The 23,897-nt window shown below is 41.2% G+C and overlaps 1 protein-coding gene across 3 annotated transcripts in view; it reads right to left on the reverse strand.

The window, feature by feature from the left end:
* ZCCHC7 (zinc finger CCHC-type containing 7) overlaps nt 1-23,897 on the reverse strand; it is a 128,069-nt gene that overhangs the window by 97,833 nt on the left and 6,339 nt on the right. For all 3 annotated transcript variants that reach the window (XM_080986858.1, XM_080986860.1, XM_080986859.1), the window contains exon 2: nt 16,221-16,924. In XM_080986858.1, coding sequence (XP_080842984.1) covers nt 16,221-16,905 — 685 coding nt within the window. In that variant the 5' untranslated portion in view covers nt 16,906-16,924. The remainder of the gene's footprint in view (nt 1-16,220; nt 16,925-23,897) is intronic.

The raw sequence follows: 23,897 nt of genomic DNA on the forward strand, positions 1-23,897 counted from the left end.
GTGGACCTCCAAATGTTGCTGGACTACTTCATCCCTGACCACTGTTCATGCTGACTGCAGCTGATGGAAGCTGGAACCCAACATCTGGAGGACCATGTCTTCCCCAATCCTGTTTTACAAGAAGCCCTTTAAACTCCACCAAAAGCCTAGATTCCCATTTTTTGTTAAGCAGGTAAAGACAAACAGCACCACTGCTCCTGTGATCAATCTCAAGATCTACTCTCTCCAAAATCAACAGAAATATGTTGGATGGAATAGTGATCATTAGGGCAACCAAAGGAATAAATCAGCTACAAGCAGAACTCCAGTAATTACGGAACCATGGCTGGAAGCTGCAACCACAGGAACACGACCAGCCTGAAGGACATCACTATTCACTACCTCCATTACACTGGTCTTCTCAGAAAACTGGCTGGTGATCTATTTGGCCCTATCTATATATCACCCAGATAAACTTACTTTCCACTTGTAAAATATATTTTAATCGTAACAATTATACCGTTTTTTCTGCTGTGTGAAACTGTATTTCAGGTATTTACTGCTGTACAGTGGTGCCTCGCAAGACGAAATTAATCCGTTCCGCGAGTGTCTTCGTCTAGCGGTTTTTTCGTCTTGCGAAGCAACCCTATTAGCGGCTTAGCGGCTTAGCGCTATTAGCGGCTATTAAAGGCTTAGCGGCTTAGCGGCTTAGCTGCTAAAGGGCTATTAAAGGCTTAGCGGCTTAGAAAAAGGGGGGGGAAGCGAAAAAAAATCTCAAGACTCGCAAGACATTTTCGTCTTGCGAAGCAAGCCCATAGGGAAATTCGTCCTGCGAAGCAACTCAAAAACGGAAAACTCTTTCGTCTAGCGGGTTTTCCGTCTTGCAAGGCATTCGTCTTGCGGGGCACCACTGTATCTGCACGCCTCAACATGGTCAAGCATCCTCATGGCTGTGATTGTTTTGGAACTGGTGTTTACAGGTATTCCCCCTCAGTTATTCCATCTCCTGACTTCTACCACATGACAGCCTATGACATTAATGCAGGGATTTTCAGTATGCAGAAGTCCTCCCAGAAGCACTGCTCAGAAGCACTGTTATGCAGACTGTCTTAAAATAAAATCTTGATTTAATGTAAATAAAACCTACACCTTACAAGCTGTTTCAACGGAATCCATGATCCTCTACTAATTACACTGAATTAAACTTGTTTTTCCTATATAAAAGACCATTGGATAGTTACAATGGAATGGTCTCGGTGGTGGGGTGCACATTTTTATTCTTATTTATGATTATTACTTTGTCAAATAAATAAATAGGAGGAAGTCCATTATAGGGAAATATATTACTGGAGCAAACCTTGATATCAAAAATAATAAAAATGACTGGTCATATACAGTGGTACCTCTGGTTGCGAACGGGATCCGTTCCAGAGGCCCGTTCGCAACATGAGCAGAACGCAACCTGCGTCTGCGCGTCTTGCAATTTGCCGCTTCTGCGCATGAGTGTGACGTCATTTTGAGCATCTGCACATGCGGCAAAACCTGGAAGTAACCCTTTCCGGTACTTGCGGGTCGCCGCGGGACGCAACCTGAAAAGGTTTAACCTGAAGCAAACGTAACAAGAGGTATGACTGTATTGTAATATATAACTGGGGCAAGTTACGACTATTTATGCCTTTACTAAATGAGCACCATGGACATTTATTTCCCCATGTCATCTAGAAATACAGTTTGAGGCAGCAGTTTCTGCTTCTGAAACATTCTAAGCACTTACACCATAATTCAAACAGAAATTTGAATTTTTTTAAAAAATTAAACAGCTGGCCTTTTAAGACACCTCACAGGCTGCTTTTGGAATTCACCTCAGTTTCAAAACCATTTGCCACATGGCATGAGGGCTGCCCCTTAAACTCATGCAACTACTTTCCTTCTTCGCTGGATCTTGGATTTAACCTTCAAGGAAGTTATTTAAGAGCCACCTATGTATTAGATTGGTTGGTTGATCACCCAGCTTGCCTCACACAGACCACCAGAGAGCTAATTTGATATGGAAAGCAACATGGGGACCGGGGACATTTAACCTTTCCTCTATGTTATTTTACTAATGTAAATTGCCCCTCAAGGTTTTTGCAGCATTTAGGGAAGACTGAAATATCAGTTCCTGTATCATGCTCATAGTTTAATCTCACGGAACACATAGCAGTTTGGAAAATGGGGGAAGGATTTAGATCAGCATTTTGGGGAAGTGTAAACTGCTCCTAGTCAGCCCCCATGCTGTTTTTCATTCATATTAGTGTGGGGGGGGGATCACGAGACCAATCACAGATATACCAGTTCAGCCCTCAGTGTCCTTGCAAATGGACAAAACAGAAACAGATTAATGCCACAAATGCCCCTTGCCTTCAATGAGGTAAAGACAGACATACTACCTTACAAATAGCAATAGAAAGATGAGACAATTTAACATGTACTCATTCGTATGCACATTCCATCCCTTTCCTGCATTAATCTTAATTTTTTTTAAAAATCTGTCCAAAAATGGGTAAAAAAAATGAATTCTACCTCAGTGTACATGTTACTAAATTATGTTAACTCTAAAATATTTTTAAAATTAATTCTGATACATTTTAAGCCATAAACTGTATCATAAAATTCAGAGTACTGAAAAATGCAAAGAATTTTTATATTCTAGCTATGGTTTGCTTAATCTTCTCCACCCCAACTTATAAATTCCCTTTAACAGTGGTTCCTCTGTTTTAACAGAATAAACAATTTGAACTGACTAGACTGAAATACACTGCCATTAATAAGGTACACTTCTATTGTTAACTAAAAATCTTAGTTAACAATAACAAGGTCTGTTGGGAAATTTCATAGCTATTTCACATTTTCTCATAATTTTAGTACGGTGCCACTCAGTTTTATTATGCTTATCATGAATGATTTAACTTAGCTAGAATACCACCAACCCACAAATATGGAGCTCTTCCAAGTTCTCTCCCAATGTGATACAAAGAACTTACGCTTTCTTCAGATTACTCACCATCAGCATAAAAAAACCCAAACTAAAAGTATGCCAAAGATATAAGAAAGGATTTTGTAGTAGGTTATGTATCATTTGTATCCATAGAGGCTTGTAAAATGGTTAAATTTTGCACTATTTATACTTCCTTAATCAGCCCTTATTTAACCATTTTTTATTAACAGACCAGAGTTCTGTATCACCACCATTAAAATTTGGAAGAATACCTAGTGATAACATAGCATATCTCTTGACTCGGTACTAAACACACATACAAATGCATCTGAGTCAGTTCATGATGCTCTCTCAGTTAGTGTCTTGCCTGAAGAGTTTTAGTCCCAAGATAAAGGGAGTGGAGGGAGATACCTAAATTCAGAAGAGACCATGCCAGGAAGGTAAAGCAGGTTCTATTCCACTTCATCTTTGGACTAAAATTATGCACAGGATGACAACAAGTGAGGGATCATCATGAATTAACTCCAAAAGATTACAAGTCTTCCATTATTCTTTCTCTATTAAGAGCTCTACATAACTCAACAATTTTATTAGCATTTTAATCAAAAATGTTACAGTTACTGTCACCTATGCCAAAATTCATGTTCTGGGTACCAACATGGCCAATGATATTATTTTCTCCATATATTTTCTGATAAAAGTATTTTCTAACACTCTATTATAATTATACATATTTTTATCCTCTAGAATGAAAATCATGAGCTGTCCAAATGGAAGATGGATGCCTGCTGCTTTGGAAAGATGCTCTGCTTCTATTCTTAAGATAACTGTCATAGTGGCCTGGTTCAGATGATCATCTCCCAGTTTATTATGCTAAGATACAGAAAAGCCTTTTGCCTCTACAAAAAGACCCTTCACACTAGCAGCAAATAAACCAGGAAGTGTCCAATGAACCATAGTGTCCTATTGCATCCAACCAGGAAACTATGGTTAGCCTGGGAACAAGCCAGGATCTTAAACTAACTTCCAAACCATGCTTTAAGATCCTAGCTTGTTCAGAAGCTGCTAACCATAGTTTCCTGGATCAGATGAAATGGGATATTAAGGTACATTGAACACTATCTGTTTAATTGTAGAAAAGAGGCAACACATATAGACAATAAGCTTGGGAGGTATTCAATGTAGCACTAAGGAGAGTGCTCTGTCAGCACAAGCATTTCTGATTGTCTGAAAGAACGATCACCCCTCTCCTACTTGCACACTATTTTAGGGGTTCTCCAGACTGTCCCAAGCCAATTTGGGGTACTGGGGGAGCCCTGTTTCACTAGCAGAAGTCTTTGCGTGGGCTTCCATTTGAGACCCCAATTTGTTGAATCCAGTCCCTTGTGTATATCTCAGTTTAATAATCTGACAGAATTCTCTGAACGTGGCCAATGGATCATCATCAGGGCATCTTATATTAGCAAATCATTATGTCATCAAGTTATTTGACATGTCCATTACTATTCACTTGCATTTAAAAAAAACAAAACCCTTCACCTTACTACTGCGCTTTCAAGATGCTCTGAAAACTAGAATCAGCTTCACAGACCCTGTTACTCTCTAAAATCCATTATTTTGTAACCGAAGTATATTGTCAAAGAAAAATACTGCAAGCATGTTCAAGAAAAGCATATTTAGCATTATGTTTCACTTGTAATATAATACCAAGATATGCCAACAGATTGGCGCTTTGAATGGGGTGTACCAACTGCTGTACCAGTAGCATGTCACAGGTCATCTCTTTATGCAAGAACTGGCAGAAAGGTATACCCATTCAAATATTAAGACTCGGAGGCAAATATTTGATTTGATCATTTCAAGATTTCTTATTCTGTACAACCAAGTCTCTCTAATTACATGTTTGATAGGCAGAGGCACAAGTTCCATAAAGGCACCTAACAGCAGAAAACATTTAACAGCTGGCATGTTTTAGAAACACAAAATAGTTCCTGCTTTTCTCTCTCTCAACCTATCAAGACACAAGTGAAACAGGTTATTTACCTATTGTTACAATAAACATAAAGCCTTCTTCTAAAAAGCCTACAGGTCTGAGTCTTTGTCAGTATCTCATGTGGACAAATCCTTTGGCTTTTGAAGAAGGAAAGAGAAAGAAATGAATAAAATGGCAATTCTGCCGAAGTTAAAATTCTGCTAGATTCTGAAGATTTTAATAGCTAGTTAAAAATGAAGAAAGGATTACATCCCTAAGGATAGTCTTTCAAAGACATCTCGCTTCCCATTTTATACACAGAAGCACTGATTAGAGCATTACACATCATCTATTTACTATTATTTCTGAAAATGTGTACAGGTATAAAATACTACTCTGGCTATAATTATTATTTCTCTTGATTTCAGTGGAACTGAATGACAAAGAATTGCACCCTTGAAGGTGGGGGGGGGGGGAATACAAACCAATTAATCTCTGAATTTATAGCAACAATTGATGCCTGGAAGAACATTTTACATGCTGGTAATGTTAATATGAAATAACCAACAAAGCAAAAATGTTTTATAGATTTTAAAAATGCAATTGGTAAAAATTTCCAGTTCACCAAGACATCTTTAAAACTCCTGTACTATGTGACAGAATATACTTCTTATTCTCAATTTAGTATGGCTAGCAATTTCCACAAATCAGAAGATATCTGAGAGAAAAGGGGAAAGTGTTTTTTTAAATAAAGTTTTTGCATTTAAAACAGTTTAAGACAGATGCAGCCCTGAAACCATTTATTCATGAGCAAACCACCAGCACCCTAAGTTTCAGCAAAGATACTAATAATGTGGCTCCAAAGTTGCAGAATAGAGTTTGGTATTGAACATATTTTACTTTGAGCCAGTCTCTAAACTGTGATTAAACCACGTATCACTCAAATATATTAAATGCACAATATAACCTACATGTTCCTGCATACCCACATACATATCTATTTTCTTAAAAGCACAATACTGGCTAGCATACTAAATTGCAATTAACAAATCCTTAAACACTTCCAATACAAGTGTAAGTTGTGGAACAAGTCAGTCATAAGGTATTTAAAAAGTAAGAAATTAGTAAAGTTTGCCTTTAACATTAGGTTCTGAGCTATAAAACTAAACTGCATTAAAAAGATAAAGCTTGGGCAAATGATATAAAGCCTCATGAACTGTTGGTTTCCCACACATACAAATGTTATATTTCTAGTTTGAAGTGTTTTTCAGATGAAGGGCAGAAGATGAAAACTTTAAGACATTTCAATGCAAAACTTTCCTTAAGGCAGGATGTTGGTAACTTAATGTAAACGAAAAATCAAACACCGCAGTAAAGCCAGCTCTAGAATTGTTTCCTTTCACCCTCAGACATAATCAGACACTAAAAAAATATTACAAGACGAGTACCGGGTAAAAAAAAATCATAATGAACCTCTCAGATGAGAAACTAATTGGTACTAAGTACACAATGGCTTACATTTAATCCTGTTAATAATCACACAAAAAAGAAATAAAAGACTCACTTTTCAGCCATCTCTCTGGACGACTGGGCTAAAATAACAGCATGACTAAATCTGACATTGACCCCTTGGCCCTGCTAGAAGTTTAAAGAATTCCTTTGAGTCTTCTGAGATCATGTCCTCCCACCACCACCCCCTGCTCAACAACTCCAAAGGAGTGGGCTAGTCCCATACATTTGACAGTCTTTTTGCAGAAAGGTAGAGCAAAGAATGGCTACACAGAAACTTTGTTCTAGTTGTTGTAGTGATCTAACACTAGATTTAAAACATCTCAAAAGCCACAGGAAACAGTACATTAAAACATTTAATATAAAAATATCCTTTACAGAGTTTGGTTACTGCTGCGACAGCCAGAAAACACTCCTGAAAGTTGCAAGAAGTTATAGTTAGCAGGCAAATCCAGTTAAGTCTTTATGATTAGGCACATATTTTAGGAGGGCAACAGCTCAAAGTTCATATTTATTGTTTTAACCTGTCATGACAACCCAGTTTCAAACCTGACAACCCAGTTTCAAACAAACGGGACGGTGATATTTCTGGTTACTTTCAGGATATGGCTAGACCTTCTCTCATGAATCACATCACAAAGTCAGCAATTTGTTGTTGTTTTTTAATGCAACTGAAACAGAAACTTACACCCAAATTCCCGCAAAGAAAGGGACATTATTAGCAAAGATAAAAGCAAGAGAAATCTATAATGTTCATGATGATATTTTCCATCATTGGATTATGAAGATTAATCTATAGAATTGCCACGACATCAATTTCAGTATGATGAAAATTGTTTTGAGAGTAAATGTAATCTATCTAAAACTGAGAAATATAGATCTTGCAACTGTATTCTATAGCTAGATAACATGTTCACCATTGCCCATGTACCCCACAACTTCTATCAATTCAGATGTCTGAAAGAGATGTGTTTAAGGGCTCTGCACCATAAAGAATCTAAGTCATAACATTATACAAATTGGCAGCAATCCTCTTTACATGAGAATATTTTAAGAACTCACATACTACAAATGTAAACTGATTTCTCTCTCTGCTTCAGTGAACTGCCCTGAATGTTGTTCCTCATATCCTATCATTGTCTCCCTGAACAGTGCGCAGACCCTATCTAATCCTTTTAACTTTTTTTCTTCTGTTAAATACATGTCAGGCTAACAGTGGACATTGGATAAATAAAATAATGACCACCAGGGCTACATTACACAGCAAGTTTTTCCCCCATTATTGTAATTGTGCGTACTATATAGAAGCATAATTTAATTGTCAAGAGACTGATTTACTTCACGAGGCTGAAGGGCCCACAAGTATATGCAAAAAAAAGAGGAAAGAAGAAAATGCATTCACATGTGATTGCCGTATCTCGGATTGAAAACATACATTTTATATTTTAAAAAAATGTGTTAGAGAAAAGATTTGCTCACTGTTTCACGGTTTCTTTTTCCGGTAAAAAAGTATGAATTCAGCAGCTTTTACCCCCTGCTGTGGCCAAGGATGAGGGGAAGAAGGGGGTGCCTGCATTTAATCCCGCACACACATACACCCCACCAAAAAGAGGTGACAAATAGATCACGGGGTGCGTGCCTGGCTGCAAAGGTATCATTCAGGAGCAGGGTGTGCTCAGTCCCTGGCCTGTGTCTGGTCTCCCAAACCACCGTTTTACACATGAGGAAGGAAAGAAGGACATTCCCTGGAGAGAGGCCTTTTCCAGGCTTGGATCAGGGCAAGTAAACTTTATAGCGAGAAGCATTGTGATGTCACAACTTTATATTAGCAGGGCCACACATGCATGATAAAAGATAATATTTAGAGGAGCTGTGGTAGATTTTGCCATGCTTTCTTCTTTCCCCAGAATTTAATCAGATTGGCACTGCACAAGAGATGAGAGTCGGGATTTTTAAAAGTTACGGGTGAAATTATCTTAATATTAGGTTTTCTTGGAACACTCTGTCAGTACTCTTGCTCCTCTCATTTTCAATACTATAATTATACCATATGTATTACCACGTTAAAGTTCTGCAGGAAAAAAAAATCAATCAACTAATCAAAATAGAACTACCAAATTTTGCAAGGTACAAATAAAATGCAGGTATATTTATGTTAAAACACACTCCATAGTCATGGGACTTTGAGAATGAAAACACTGCTTGGATGACATAAGACTTCTCCATTTTTAATGGTGGGGGGGTGTTCTGAGGCGGGGCTTAAAAGATAGAATGGCAAGGCTAACCAAATGCTGGTGTAATACTGGCTTGTAGTAGACAAACATAAGATTATAAGAATGAAAATGTCAAGTACTCTATGACTTTTGTTGTTCTAACATGCTAAAGAACAAAAATGTCACCAGAGGTTGGGGATGAGGAAGTCATTATTATTTTATTCCAGGCAACTATGCAAATGTCGAGACCCCAATATTTGTCACTATATTTATAAATACAATAAGATCCAAGTACTGACGTTATTTTTAAAAGATGCCAGCGTACAAAGTAACTGTACAAAACAAAACCATGGTCATGAATTTATTTGAAGACCAGCTTATCATGGCAGAGCTTGTTTTAGGCATGAGGTGCAAGAATGTTTCTTTAAAGGACAGGTTTTCACAACAGCTTTCTGCAACAGTATCTATTAAATATTAGTCAGAACTAATTAAATCAACAACTAAAATTTTATCAGAATGTGATTATTTAGGGTGCTGTTTGATGGCCAAAGCGAAGCAAATGCATCCGCTTGTCTCTCTTTCTTAAGCTTGTATAGCAGCCATTACTCACCAATAACTATTGGAATAAATGCAGGGAAAGCACAGAATAAAGGCAGGGAAGGCACAGAAATAAACACACAAACTCCAACTTTTACGACCCTTGTTTGGAGATATTATCATAAATGTATTGAAGTCAGGCAGTGTAGTATTTCACAATGCATCGGGCTTTTTTTACAAATGTAAATCTAATAATGCCAAGGCTTACCAAGGTTCAACTACTTCCTTCCACCTTATATTTCACAATAATTTATATTATTAACTATCTCTCATACACTAATATTACATGTTTAGCATGCTCAAAGGATTGCTATTCCAATCTTTTTACATCTTCTTTTCATTTCAAATAATGTTCTGGATTATTTTTCATAGTTAGATTCCTCTCTTTGCTTCTGCCACCACTTGGCCAGAATGACAACAAACAAATTATCAAATTATAATGACAACACTGTCTACATAGAATTTAATCTTATCTCACACTGACTTTTGCCAACTGCTAAAGCAGATCTGATGCACTGTTGTCATCATCTTTTTTTCCAAAGGGGCACATCTGCACTCCGTTTAATTGTTATAAAATTTTACGTAAAAAAACACAAAAAAAGGCTAAATTACTTTTCCCACCCAACCTCACAGCTCAAGCAACAATGCAAAGCTTCTTCCCCAACCTATAAGAAACATTAATAGATGGGGATAAGGAAGAAAGATCAAACTGATGAGGGAAGTGGGGAAAAAATTCCCCCTTTAACAATCGACAAAATGACAAAAAAGGAGGGAAAGTGGAAAAAGTCACCCAGAATATATGACCATGTAAGCATGGGCACTCTTGCAGAAAACCTAGTCTGCAACCCAAAGCCATGGGAAATTTAAATTAGTTAAAGCCATGGTCCACAATAGGCAGAGAAATCTGCACAGATAAAGGGAGGCTGTGAAGGCTGCAGGTATACTTAGCCTAGATCACCAGAGATTTCCACACAAACTTTATTAGTTTTATTAATTTTTTTTAAATAATCAAGAGATTCAAGAGTATCCACATTACACTGCAAAGAAGATTAACTTTTTTTCCTTTAATCAAATATCCATATGCATGTGCTGTTCCTAGCGAAGAGGGGTAGAAGGATTCCCATTGCTTATTACAGCTCCAGGGTGCACTGTGTTATAATTCATGCACAAAAAGCTCTTCCTATGTTTAAATAATGTTAACATTCCCATAAACAAAAGCAAGAAGAAAAGTTAAAAATAAAGCAGCAGCAGCAGCTTTAAACTTGGTGCATTCTTCTCCATGAAAAGCAGAACATATTACATCATTCCAAAGTTATTCACCAATTCAATGGTCCTGCAGTGCATGGACAGAAGTCATATTTTTTTTGACACCAACCTATGAATTTAATTTGCTGTGGCATGACTAACTTAATCTATCCTTCTGGAAAATTGTAACTTAATTTACTTTTCATCTTAATATGTATGTTAACATTGTCAAATCAAGATTTCATTTTGAATCTATGGACTTAGAAGTAAGAAAATCCCATCTATTTTAGAGACTATCAAATGGTGGAATAACAATGATTAAAAAATAATGATCTTTGAAAATAACAGCCATATGCAACCTGTGTGTGCTGAAATACAAAGCTGTAACAATCGTCACAAGAACTGAGTACAGCTTTTTAATGGTAGGATGATTACATGAACTTTCCCTGTATATTTTAGACCTCCTAATAGATCTCAACTATACTTACTAAAACGGTTTTCTGCTTAAATCTTGCCCAATGTTTTTACACGTATGTAAGATTAAAGTTCTCTTACGAGCAACCCTTCACACTGTGATGCTGCAAAGTACACATTTTCTTCAAGATGTACAAATAAATATTATCTCACAAGGCACAATGCCCCCATTTTACAATAAAATTCAGGTTTTATTTATTTTTGCCTTAACACAATGAAAATAATGTTCTGAAAAGCATAAAAATGTTTTGTGACAAAGATCAACCTCTCAGTAAACTGAAAGTGTAGCATTTTGACAGCACAAAGGTAGAAATTACTAAAATAGCTACTTTTCCTATTCTTACTGTAAGTGGTAACTGCAGCATTTAATAGTTCTGTTCTAGGAATAATGCTTTAACCACCTATTGTTGAAAATATTTTTTCGTGAATGGTTCAATTTCAGTATAAAGTCAACTTACATAAAATTTACCTAATTTCTATGTAAGCAAAAAATAGTTTTATTGGTCAGATGGAAAAACAGTTTTAAAGATTCCTAATAATAGATTATAGATGCTTTCTGAAAAAGTCCCAAGGTTTAAAAGACATAGTATTTAAATATATTTTTTCTACTCCAGCAATAGAATGATTTCCTATCAAATTAAACATTTACAAAACATTACTAAGAAAGTATCAGTTCTATACTATACTATACTACAATTTTCAAGGATCAAAAACAACGGATTACCACCACAAGGAAACAAAAAGATCAGTAAGGGAAACAAATCATTTTGAACTAAAATGTTGTTTTCCCAACATGCTAGTTCAGTTTTCTGCTTCTCTCTTTACTGGTAAAAAGCTGTTGTTTAAAAAATAGCTGTTCAGCAGAAGGTTTTTAACTTTACCAAGGACTAATGCCAAAATTTTAGATTATTTCCCCAACAGCTACATACATAGGTAGTGAACTGCCAAAACATCACCTGAAGTTCCAGTGTTAACATTAATGACGTGAAACCTTACAGAATCAACGTTTAGTTTCCCTAACACTGAGTGTGCCTAGTAGCTACACTGATGTGGAATAAACACCACCAGTGCTTTTTTTTCCTGGGGGGATGCAGGGGTATGCATACCCCTAAACATTTTGTGAATCTAAGTTTGGCCTCATTGAGGGGCAGTATTTCAATATGAGTAGGAAAATGAGAGTACCCCAAACATTATTTTTGGAAAAAAGTATTGAACACCACCATATACACAGTAGGGCCTGCTATGTTCAATAAAAGGGGCTTATTAAAAATGAGTGCCTATCTTTAAAAACCTTCCTTCCTTTTAGAAGAGTGTGTTCCTCTCATTAATTCATGATTAAAAGTCTCCATAAATAGTGATATGAACAGATAGCATTAACATTAGATAAAAAGCAAATCTGTTCCAAACACAGTGTAATATTTAAAGTCAATTCTTTTTTTTTCTTTTTTTTTAAAAACCACACTTTGTCAATTTTGTAATGTAGTGGACAACATAAATAACTCTAAAGCACATCTGCTTACATGACCGGTCATTTCCTACACATTCTGTTCTTCAAATTTCTCTTTTCACTCCCTTTCTTTCATCAAAATCTAGGCTGGAAAAAGTGTACACTGTGATCCAAACCATCACAAATTCTGACCGTTGTTACTGCCTAATTTTAACAGGGCAATTGTGAAAATTTCAACAACAAAAACGGTTTATCTAGAGCAAAATGTTATTCTGAAAACATCACATATTTTTTGTTTAGTCACTTATCACTTCTGGAACAAGACTAACGTTGGATAGGATTTAAAGCTAGCCACTTTCCAAATTAGCAGGTAGATGTCAGAAAATACTGGGAAAGCAAGAATGACTGCACCATGGAAAGGTCATGTAAACTAGTTGGAAGTATCTAAATGCATCAGTTTCCAGAATTATTAAAATGCTAGCCAAAGCCACAATAAAGGTTCCAAAGCTTTTAATAAGGCATACAATCTGCTGAGCAATTGCTGCAAAATGCAGCACAATTCAGTAGCACCCGGTATATATCCAGTGTGACTCAACGTCACACCAACGGATTTCTGCTTACACAATGGGATTTTTCCTCCCTCTTGTGCACACATACCCAAATTTACTCTGGAAGGTCCCCCAACATTCTAGAACATTTTGAGAACACAAAGCGGGCTTTAGGAGGAAAGAGAGAGCAGAATAGTCCCATCAAACAATCAGAAGTGTGTTTCACTAGCAGACTGACACAACTGGATTTCACCGTATTGCTGATAAATTAATACCCAAATCAAACAGAGAGAGGGCGAGAAGGAAATAAACTAGGGACTATTCTGGAAACATTTAGAGCTTTCCAAACTGTGCGTTGTGACATATTAGTGTGTTGGCTACAGTTTGTAGGTGTGTCACGTGAACGCTCCCCGTGCTCCGCCTAGGGCTGGAAAGGGGTTAATAAAACTGAATTACCATGTCACGAAATGAAGTATGTTTAAAAATTGTGTCACCAACATGAAAAGTTTGGAAAGCTCTGATTTAGATATTCCTTCCTGCATGCCATCAGGGAATGAGAATGTTACAAAAGCCATCCTATTAGTTGTAAAGAAAAACAAGTTGTAGCAGCTTTCAGCATGAAGATGGACAGGCCTGGTAGTGCACTGAAAATGTTTTTGCCCAATATTAAAAATGTGAAGATCAGCACAGTAGCGGGGGGGGGGGGGGATTTGGTAAGAAATTACACCTAATAAGAGGAGAGATACATATTTTCACTGCTGTAAGAGATTAACCATCCCAGTTTGAGCCTGTACCTTGGGCATGCACAATGCTAACTCTCTTTTCCAGAACTTGTGAAGAGTTTGGAAACATCTGCTTCAATCTTTGATTGACCACAGCTTGCTGTTTCATCTGAACACAACAAACTGTTAGTCTTAACAGTGGTTCTTTTCAAAGAAGCACACTTGGAACAGTAGGTTATGGAGTGGGCTTATTTCAACAAGCCACAGTTAAGATTAGCCACAGTTTAGGATTTGGATGCAACGCTGAACTGTTGTTAACAGAAAGGAGTGAAAACCTCTGAACTCTTCAGGGCTCACTGGAGGACAAATGACGAGAGGAGAATGTGTGAACCCAAGGTTGGCCTAGGATCATTGCCATGGCTTGCAGCCATTATTTTTCAAAGGCTAACATCTTGGGCAGAAAACAAGCCATGGGAAACTTGACACATGTATAGCTCAAACATATAAAACCTTAGTTTTAAATAAGAATTTACTCCATATTTATGGTAATTAATCACAAAATAAATGGTTCTCTGGGCAGCTCACAAATAAAGCATGCAAACGTAAGTAAATACACAATATCATACCATAACATTTACATAAAAACAGAGAAAGAATAAAAACATCCTACCCAAAATCTGCAGCAGTGGTTCAGAACATTAAAAATAGGATTTTTTTTAATGCCTGAGAGCTTTCAAAAAGTCTTTAACTGAGGCCAAACTGACCATAAAGTTGGTGCCAACCAACCCTCTCTGGAGAGGGAATAGCATGGCCTGGATGCAACCACTGAGACGTCTTTGTCTCTGGTACCCATCCCCTTCTTTTTATTTGGTGCAGGCACTCAGAGCAGGGCCTCTGAAGCTCATATGGTACAGGCATGTAGAAGAAGACAGTGTTTCAGGTATCCTGGTCCCAAGGTGTTAGTTAAATCACTGGTCTTGCTTTTTTAAAGCCCTTAAAACCTTGGGACCAGGAAACCTGAAAAACTGTCTTCTGAAGTCACACTTAGGTATTTGCTTCCCAGCAAAATCAAAAGACTTCTGAAAATTAGGAAATGTTCACATTTGCAATTTACAATAAAGCTCAGATATCTGAAATATACTTAATATTATAACTCAGTACCAACAGGTACACAGACTACCCTTCCTCCTGTTATAAATTGTGTTATAAATTACAGGGTGTTCAAAGCAGGAGCTGAGAGTGCATCATATGAAAGACACACTTCAGGAAGGATTTCAAATTCCATATTGGAGCAATACCTTTTTTAGGCCAAGCAAAAAGTCACAGAATAGTGTGCAAGTTACAGAACTTGTCATCAGGCTAGATCAGCCTTCCCCAACCTGGTGCCCTTCAGATACTTTGGATTACAATCATTCAGCCTCACTCAGAATGGGGCTGTGTTGCGCTGGCTGGGACAGATGTGAACTGTAGTCTAAAGCATATATGGTATATGGTAAACAAAGTAAGGGAATGGGAAGAATAAAGTTGGCTGGTGGCTGCTGTTGACATCAGTCTGTCTCGAGAGACAACAGAATGACAACTCCTCTGGGAGTGAAATCAAGTTGCTACGTTAGCAGCGCAAGCCTGGGCAGTGTCCTGGGCTGCCCAGATTACAAAACCTCCCTCTCAGCCTTGCTGATGTGGTCCAGAGGAAAGCAGAGCAATAACATTTGCCACCAAGGAGGTGTATAAGGCACCATCCAGCCATCTTAGGGACTCCACTCCGGATTTCTGTAGGGTTTACTCCTTGGCCTTTGCTATTCCCAATGATCTCCCCCAAAACAGAGGTTTAGGATCATTGTTTTCCTTCTCCTAGATGGGCTACCTTCCCAGGTTGACAAGCGTTATTTGCCCCTCACTTCCCTCTACAGCATGTGCAGAACCTGCCTTCTTGACCATTGGACCCACTATTGGTCTCTTCCACTCAATCCGCCCATCAGCCATCTTCACCTAGTTTAGCCAGCTAATCAAAGCCATTCCCAGGGTATGACTGCTGTTTCATGCTGGCAGCTGCTAGGAGACACAGGTGAGAACTGAGTGCAGAGTGGGGACCAAATGTGGACAAACTATCCCAGAAGGAGCACAACATGTTACCCACCAGAGGTACTATGCCTCCCCTAACACTCCATACACCCTGGCGAGTGGTAAATAAACAATAGATACTTTATAATAAAGTTACCAGTGTGTACTTTGAGCAAATCTCCAGCTTTTGGAAGGTAACCTGTATTAGAATGATAAACTGTGATAAGGAAAGCTTTAAAAAAATAAAAATAAAAAAAATAAACAGCAATAACACACTTTAGGAATTGTCCTGAAAGGAACTTTTATATTCAGCAGATAACAGCTATGCTAAGAGTGGGGTTTCCGCTACCAAAATGCCCATTACACAAGTGTGCTGTTACAACTGGATATCACTCATTGTTTCCAACAGAACAGCCAGATCTTCATCATAGTTCTGAGCTCTATTTGGAGTTATAATGCTAAAAAAACATACTAACCTTCACTGGCTAATGTTCCAAAGCCCTCGAGGTTTAAGAGGATGTTGTCATCTTTGTCCTCTCTGGCACCTCCCAGCAGCATCCAGCTCTCTACATTATCACTTTCGGAGGCAATGCTTCTCACATCATCTGCATTCTCATCACTAGAGCTGTCCTCTATTACTAAGATCTTGTGGATCATGCGAACACCTTCACGATGAAAGGAGATAGACTTTTCACTAGTCCTTTTCTCCTTTTTTGAAATTCCTGTGCTCCATCCCTTTGAATTTGGAGTAATCTGAGAAGAATGTCTAGTGGGCTTTGGCGAGGTGAGCTCTGCAAGATTGTGTGTTCTTCCTGGCACTGGAGCTCCTGGTGTTGTTCGCTTCTGGAGTCTGCTTCTGTAAATGCTGTCTTCAGTGTCTGACAAGGTGATAACATCTGGACTATCAGAAACATGAGTGGCTTCACTGTCTGAAATTATAATAAAGTTGTTGTTTTTTTGCTCTTTACTAACTGAACTCTGCTTTTGCCCAGATCCATGTTCTTCAGTTTCTTCTCCAATGGCATCGTCATGGCCTTGTGCATAATGGACTTGGCTATAAAGGTGAAATTCTACTTCGCTATCAATACTTTCTTCACTAGAAGACTCTTCACAGTAGAGATCATCTTCAAATGCTTCTATATCATCATATCCACCAAGCATTGTGGAAAGTATTTTGCATCTAGCAAAAGAAACAGACAAACCAAAATAATGAATGATGCTAATCAATACCAAATGAAGATTTCATTTACATGCAAGTACCAACTTTTAAAATGCACAAAACCTCAGGCCAACCACTTTAACAGTGTAATCCTATGCATGTTTTAAGGAGTTTACTGGAGTCCAATCAATCTCCCTCCAAACTACTTTCAATTTTATATCAGCGTCACCTCCAACTCGTCTCAATTAGATTTGACGAAAGCTGTTTTAAAAGCAGTTGAAAGAACACTTCCTTCAGAAATGGAAGAATTTCACCATCCAATAATGAACCATTAACAACCCTGGCCACAGGTCTACTCAGCTGCAACTGACAGGTTTTCACTAGCTAAGATGAACAACATCCTCAAGGCAGAACAGATCAGAATTATCCTAGCTACTGCACCAAGAGGACTAAGTCCAACACTGCCAATTTCAATTATGCCCCTATGGCTGTGTCCAAGTTGGACCAATGTCAGCAGTTTATCAGCAAATAATATAGCCAAGACATTGCAGTGATCAGCCTTTGGTTCACCTTAGGGTTAGACCCTCACCACCTGGAAGAACACATATGAACATAATTTCACTGAAGCAAAGGAGGGAGAAAAAGAGAAACACTACCTCTTTGTTGCCATCACAACACAGGTCTGCAATTGGACACTATGAAATGGTTGGTTAGATTCAACACAGTCTTTCCAGTATTGGCATTCAAGCCATCTCTGTATACTTCAGGTTCCCTGGCTCCTCGTTAAAACAGGGAGCTGGGGTCCAATGAAATGAACAGCATCAAGGAGCATCTCTGCCTATAGCACCAGCAAACCCATTTCACATCCTGCTAGTGCAACAAAAGAGGCATCAATGGTACCACCTAAGTACCCCAAATCATTCTGGAAACCAAGTGGATCCCTAAGTCTCCAAGGCCAAAACCTTACAAAGTAGTCTCTCACCTTTTCTTTTGCTTTCATTCTGAATACCTGATGAGTCCCTCAAGAATACAGAAACCACTACATTTTCTGCAGGTGGTCACAATGTTTGGTACTATTAGGCAAGATTGTTTTTTGACACTAGCCACTCACAGCCATTCAACTATGGCTCATTCAACTATGGATAAATTGAGTACAAAAGTGTACATATCACATTTATGAAGGATGTGTGCTTATACAAGGCATGGCATCTTGCTTTTAAATACATACTGGTCTCTTTTTTAAAAAAAAAATAAAAATGAGAGCATGTACACAGGTGACACAAAGGTGCACTGTGTCTGTGGCTGGCAAACAGTCATCCAGGGATGGTTCACACTGCCAGCCTCAGATTTAAAGAGTCAGAACAAGTTATTTAGGCACACAACCAGGCATCCGTACACTTTGCTAGATATAGGCTTGCAAAGGGGTAAATGCTACTTGCCACAGGAAAGTGGCACATTGACTGTCTGAATGCTCTGTCTTCCTCCAAGGGTAAGAAGGGAACTAGAGGCAGCTAGCCCAGGGAATAAAGAAATGGCTACTACAAGACATATGGGTTGGTGATCAATGAAGTTGCTTTTCTTCCACTTACTTCTAAAAGATGCAGTTCAATTGCCAACATGATAAATTCAGAAGGGGGTGGGGGCTATTGGATTGTTTTTACTTTGATTACGTATTTTGTGGTTTTATATTTTGATTTTACTCTGTGAAACGCCCTGAGACCTCCAGGTATAGCGCGGTATATAAATTCAATAAAATAAATAAATAAATAAGATTCAAACCAACAGAACCCAGATGATGTGTAGCTGGCAGTAACCCAAAGATAACACAAAATAATCATGCTTACTTCACCACCCTGTTTGCAGTCAGTGAAAATATCAAAAGAATTTCCACAGAAACTGATTTTTTACAATTAAAGTAGTAAATATAAATGCATAGAGCTGGGAAGAATGGTAAAATATTAAATGATAGCACCATAATTTCAGCTGTGTGGCAATACTTCAGCATGCAAGCCTGCAGACAGGGCCTGTTCTCCCTTTTCACTTTGTGTAGATCTGGGGCACTTGACAAAAAATTATTGGCTGGGCATTTTTATAACATCACTCATACCCCCTAATAGAAAGCACTTTTCTCATTCCATAGTGTGATGGGACGATGAGCTGCTTGTGTGTAAAATCCTAGTCCCTCAGAGTTTGGTCAAGTTTGCAAACCTCTGTCTGTAACGGAGCCCCTTAAACATGGCTCCGTCAGTCGCTGGCAGATTCCGACAGTGGTTGCTTTCGGAATCGCTTCCAACATAAAAGCTCCTTAACGGAAACACGTCTTCTGGACTCTCTGCGTGACAGTTTCCGGCGAGGAGTGGGTGTCCCTACAGGAGGTCCTGAAACCTCCCCACTGTTTTCGCTGGAAGTGTCTCTGAGCCATCCCTCCAGCTCCCTTTCCCTCAGCTCAGCTCCTCTCCCCCTACTGGTTCCCTCTTCAGCTGCTGAGTCTCTCCCAACCTGTGTGAGCCCTTTCACTTCCCTTCCTTCCGATGGCAGTTCCCTGACATCCACCTCCCCTCCAGGGCCCCCTTCATCCCCTCTCGCCCCCTCCCCTACGGGCGGTGAGGAGGCAAAACCCCGGAATGAACTTCCTTCATCTTCCGATGTCCCGAACACTTCTCTCCACCTGTTGCGGTTCCTGGTCTCGAAGTACTCCTCCTCCTCAGAGTCCATCTCCCCTTCCCCTTCCGATTCCGAGAATCCTTCCAACTCCTCCTCCTCATCGGTGGTCCCAAAGTATTCCCTCCGGAACCTCTCCACAGGCTGAGGTTTCCTTGGGAACCTTTGATGGAACGTTTCTATCAATACCTCGTCATTGATATCTTCTGCCATTACCCAAGTGTTTTCTGACTCCGGTTCTCCTTCCCACGCTACCAAATACTCCACCTGATCCCCCTTCCATCTGGCGTCGAGGATTTCTGCCACATGGCTGCTGCATTCCCTTTCTTCTATGACCGGTCCCCGAGTGGCCATCCCTTCTCGTCCCCCCTCATACGGTGACAGTAACGACCTGTGAAATACTGGGTGCAGTTTCATGTGGTTGGGTAACCGGAGCCTGAAAGCCACTGGGTTGACCTGTTGAAAGACCTCAAAGGGACCCAATCTCCTGGGTCTTAATTTCTTACAACCTCCTTTGAACGGCAACCCTTGGGTTGACAGCCACACCCTATCTCCCACCCTTATGGTTTCACCTTCCCTTCGGTTCTTGTCTGCCTGCCTCTTGTATTCTTCCTTCGCCCTTTCTAAGTTGAGTTGGAGCTGACGATGGATTGCTTCCATTTCTTCTACAAAATGCTCGGCTGCCGGGACACCCCATCTCTCCCCTTCTCCCCCTGGGAAAGCCCTGGGATGACACCCATAATTAGCCAAGAAGGGGCTCATCCCTGTGGACACATTCTCGGCATTGTTGTAGGCAAATTCCGCCAGCGCCAACTTTTCTACCCAGTCATTCTCTCTGTCATTGACATAACACCTCAGGTATTGCTGGAGGACCCCGTTTGCTCTTTCCGCCTGCCCGTTGGTTTCAGGGTGCCGGGCAGTCGAAAAGTTGACCTCCACCTGCAGTAAGCTCATGAGCTTCCTCCAGAACCTGGAAGTAAATTGTTTTCCTCGGTCTGAGACCACCCTCAATGGCACCCCGTGCAACCTAAAAATGTGTTCTACAAATAACTTCGCTGTCTCTTCCGCCGTGACTGCATGCGAGCAGGCTACAAAGTGGCACATCTTTGTTAGTAGGTCTACCACCACCATGATGGCTGTTTTCCCATTGGACTTCGGCAGATCAGTCATAAAATCTATCGACACTGCCTCCCAAGGTCGTTCTGGGGTTGGTAAGGGTTCTAATAGCCCCGCCGGTGCCCGCCTCTCCCCTTTGGCTCGCTGGCATTGCTCACACCCTCTTACATACTCCCGTACATCTTCCCTCACCTTAGGCCACCAAAATTCCCTGGTGACCAACCACATGGTTTTGTGTTGTCCAAAATGCCCCGCCGTGGGGCTGTCGTGCAACTGCTTGAGTACCCTCCCCCTTAAGTCTCCTTCAGGGATATACAGTGCCCCTTTGTAATACAAAGCTCCATTTCTTTCCTCGAAACCCCCTGGTTCCTCTCCCTCACCCCTAAGACCTCTGAGCTTATTCTGGGCGTATTCATCATTCTCTGTTTCCTCTACCAGTTCTCTTTGTCCCACCAATGCCGCCCCACACACCCAGCGGTCCTCTGGAATGACATGTCTCTCTTCGGGTGCTCCCTCCCCCTCCAAATATTCAGGTTTGCGTGAGAGAGCGTCCGCCCTAATGTTCTCTGGGCCTGGCACGTAACAAATCTCAAAGTTAAATTTGGAGAACTCCTGGGCCCATCTCACTTGCCGTTGGTTGAGCACTCGTGCCGTCCTCCAATACTCTAGGTTCTTGTGGTCAGTGCACACTTGCACCTTATGTTGTGCGCCAATTAGCAGGTGCCTCCATCTCCGGAACGCCTCATGAATGGCTAGTAGTTCTCGGTCATACACCGTGTAGTTCCTCTCGGATTTGTTCAGCTTTCGCGAAAAAAAGGCACACGGTCTCCACTCTGACTCCTCCTTCCCTGGCTGCAGAAGCACCGCCCCAATAGCTCTGTCTGATGCGTCAGTTTCCACTCTCATCGGTTTTTGTAAATCCACATGCAGGAGTTGTTGTTCCGAGGCGAAGGCCCTTAAGTCACACACAAGCCTCGGCTTGTTCGTGTTTTTTTTATCCACAAAAAACACTGGGCTGCCCCCCACCGCCCTGGACTCTCTGATGAACCCTCTCTTCAGGTTCTTGTCAATGAACTCTCTTAGCTCCTGCATCTCTCTGTCTGACATGGCGTACAGCTTGCCTACAGGGAGCTGTGCCCCAGGGAGTAAATTGATTTGACAGTCAAAGGGTCTATGCGGGGGTAGTTGGTCAGCTTCCCTTTCGCTGAAGACGTCGCGGAGATCTGCGTATTGTCGTGGTACCTTCACGTTCTCCGTTACTTCAGTCCCTGCTAGGGTGGCTTGGGCCCCTGCCAAACCCTTTCCCTCTTTGCAGTGTTCTAAGCAATGTGCTGAACCAAAAGAAACCACTCTCTGATGCCAGCCCACCAGCGGATCATGTAACGCTAGCCAGCTCATCCCCAATATAATGGGAGCTCCTCCCAAGGTGGCCACATTAAACGCTATCAGTTCGGTGTGCCTTGCCACCTTCATTATCATTGGGACGGTCTGCAAGCTGACTTCTCCTCCCAACAGCTCCCTGCCATCGATCGTGGTCACCTGCAGGGGGTTGCTTAAAGGGATCGTCTGTATCTGGTGTTCAGCTGCAAACTCTTTGCTCATGAAATTGCAGGAGCTGCCTGAGTCCAACAGCGCCTTTATCTTTAGAGGGTGTCCGTTTGGCAGCTCTAGCGCCACTTCTATCACTAGGGCGGGTTTAGGAGGTTCTGGCGTGGGCACTTTCACTGCTCTTTGGCCTGGCTGCTGTGCCCCGACGGTGGCAGCCAGGCGTTGGCTTTTACTTGCTTCGGTATTTCTTCCTCTCTTCCCTCCACAGCTCCTACCATCCCTTGCCATTCCTTCCTCTGGGGGCAGACTCTGGCAAAGTGACCTGGCTGTTGGCAGAGATAGCATTTCCGGGCGCCTTTTCCCTCCTTCTTTCCCCCCTCACTGGGCTTTGAAACTGCGCGCGCGCGCGCTGTTCCGATTTCCATCGGCTCTGCCGGCGGGAAAGTTGGCTCTGGAATGTCTGGAATGCGGAACTCCTTCCAACGTTCCCCCTTCCCTTCCCGCCTCTCCAATGCTCTCGCCTCCTGGCGCGCTCCTATGGTCAGCGCTGATTTGGTCAGCTGGTCCATAGACTCCGCCCTGGGCGCCCGGGAAAGTTCGTCTTTCACAGCCGAAGAAAGCCCTTCTTCAAAGAGCATTTGAATGGGTTCCGCCGATAGATCCCACCCCAATTTATGGATCAACATGGTGAACTCAGTCCAGTACTCACGGACAGATCGGCTCCCCTGTTTGCAAGCCATTAACTGTCTGCGGACCACTCCCTGTTCAATATCGCTGGAAAACATCAGATCCATGGCGCGAAAGAACTTCATCGTGTCCTTTAGGACGTCACTATTCGCTGCCATCAGGGGTCTAACCCAGTCTCTCGCCCCCTTTTCAAGATGCCCAATCACGAAAGCCACTCGTGATTCCTCGTCAGGGAATTCATCAAACTGCAGATTGAGGGCATATTGCATCTCTGTCCGAAAGCCATGATAGTCTTTGGGCTCCCCCCCAAACTTCTGCACCAATCCTGGTACCTTTCTGACGAGCTGGGTGTCTTTCCCCTTTTTGTCTGCATCCTGAGCCCTCCTCTCCTCAAGCCTCGCCGTCTGCAGCGCTAGCTGGACCTCCAACACCCGGTACCTTTCTTCCAGGCTTGGACCCGCTCCAGCTCCTGCTTCTCCGGTTCCGGCTGGGTTGCTCATGATGCCTTCTCCTGCACAAGCTGCTCACGAAGACTGTCGGAATGCTGTGATGGGACGATGAGCTGCTTGTGTGTAAAATCCTAGTCCCTCAGAGTTTGGTCAAGTTTGCAAACCTCTGTCTGTAACGGAGCCCCTTAAACATGGCTCCGTCAGTCGCTGGCAGATTCCGACAGTGGTTGCTTTCGGAATCGCTTCCAACATAAAAGCTCCTTAACGGAAACACGTCTTCTGGACTCTCTGCGTGACAGTTTCCGGCGAGGAGTGGGTGTCCCTACAGGAGGTCCTGAAACCTCCCCACTGTTTTCGCTGGAAGTGTCTCTGAGCCATCCCTCCAGCTCCCTTTCCCTCAGCTCAGCTCCTCTCCCCCTACTGGTTCCCTCTTCAGCTGCTGAGTCTCTCCCAACCTGTGTGAGCCCTTTCACTTCCCTTCCTTCCGATGGCAGTTCCCTGACACATAGCAAACAAAATCCATAAACTGACAC

Source organism: Podarcis pityusensis (assembly GCF_964106645.2).
Source record: "Podarcis pityusensis genome assembly, chromosome: 17".
NCBI lineage: Eukaryota > Metazoa > Chordata > Lepidosauria > Squamata > Lacertidae > Podarcis > Podarcis pityusensis.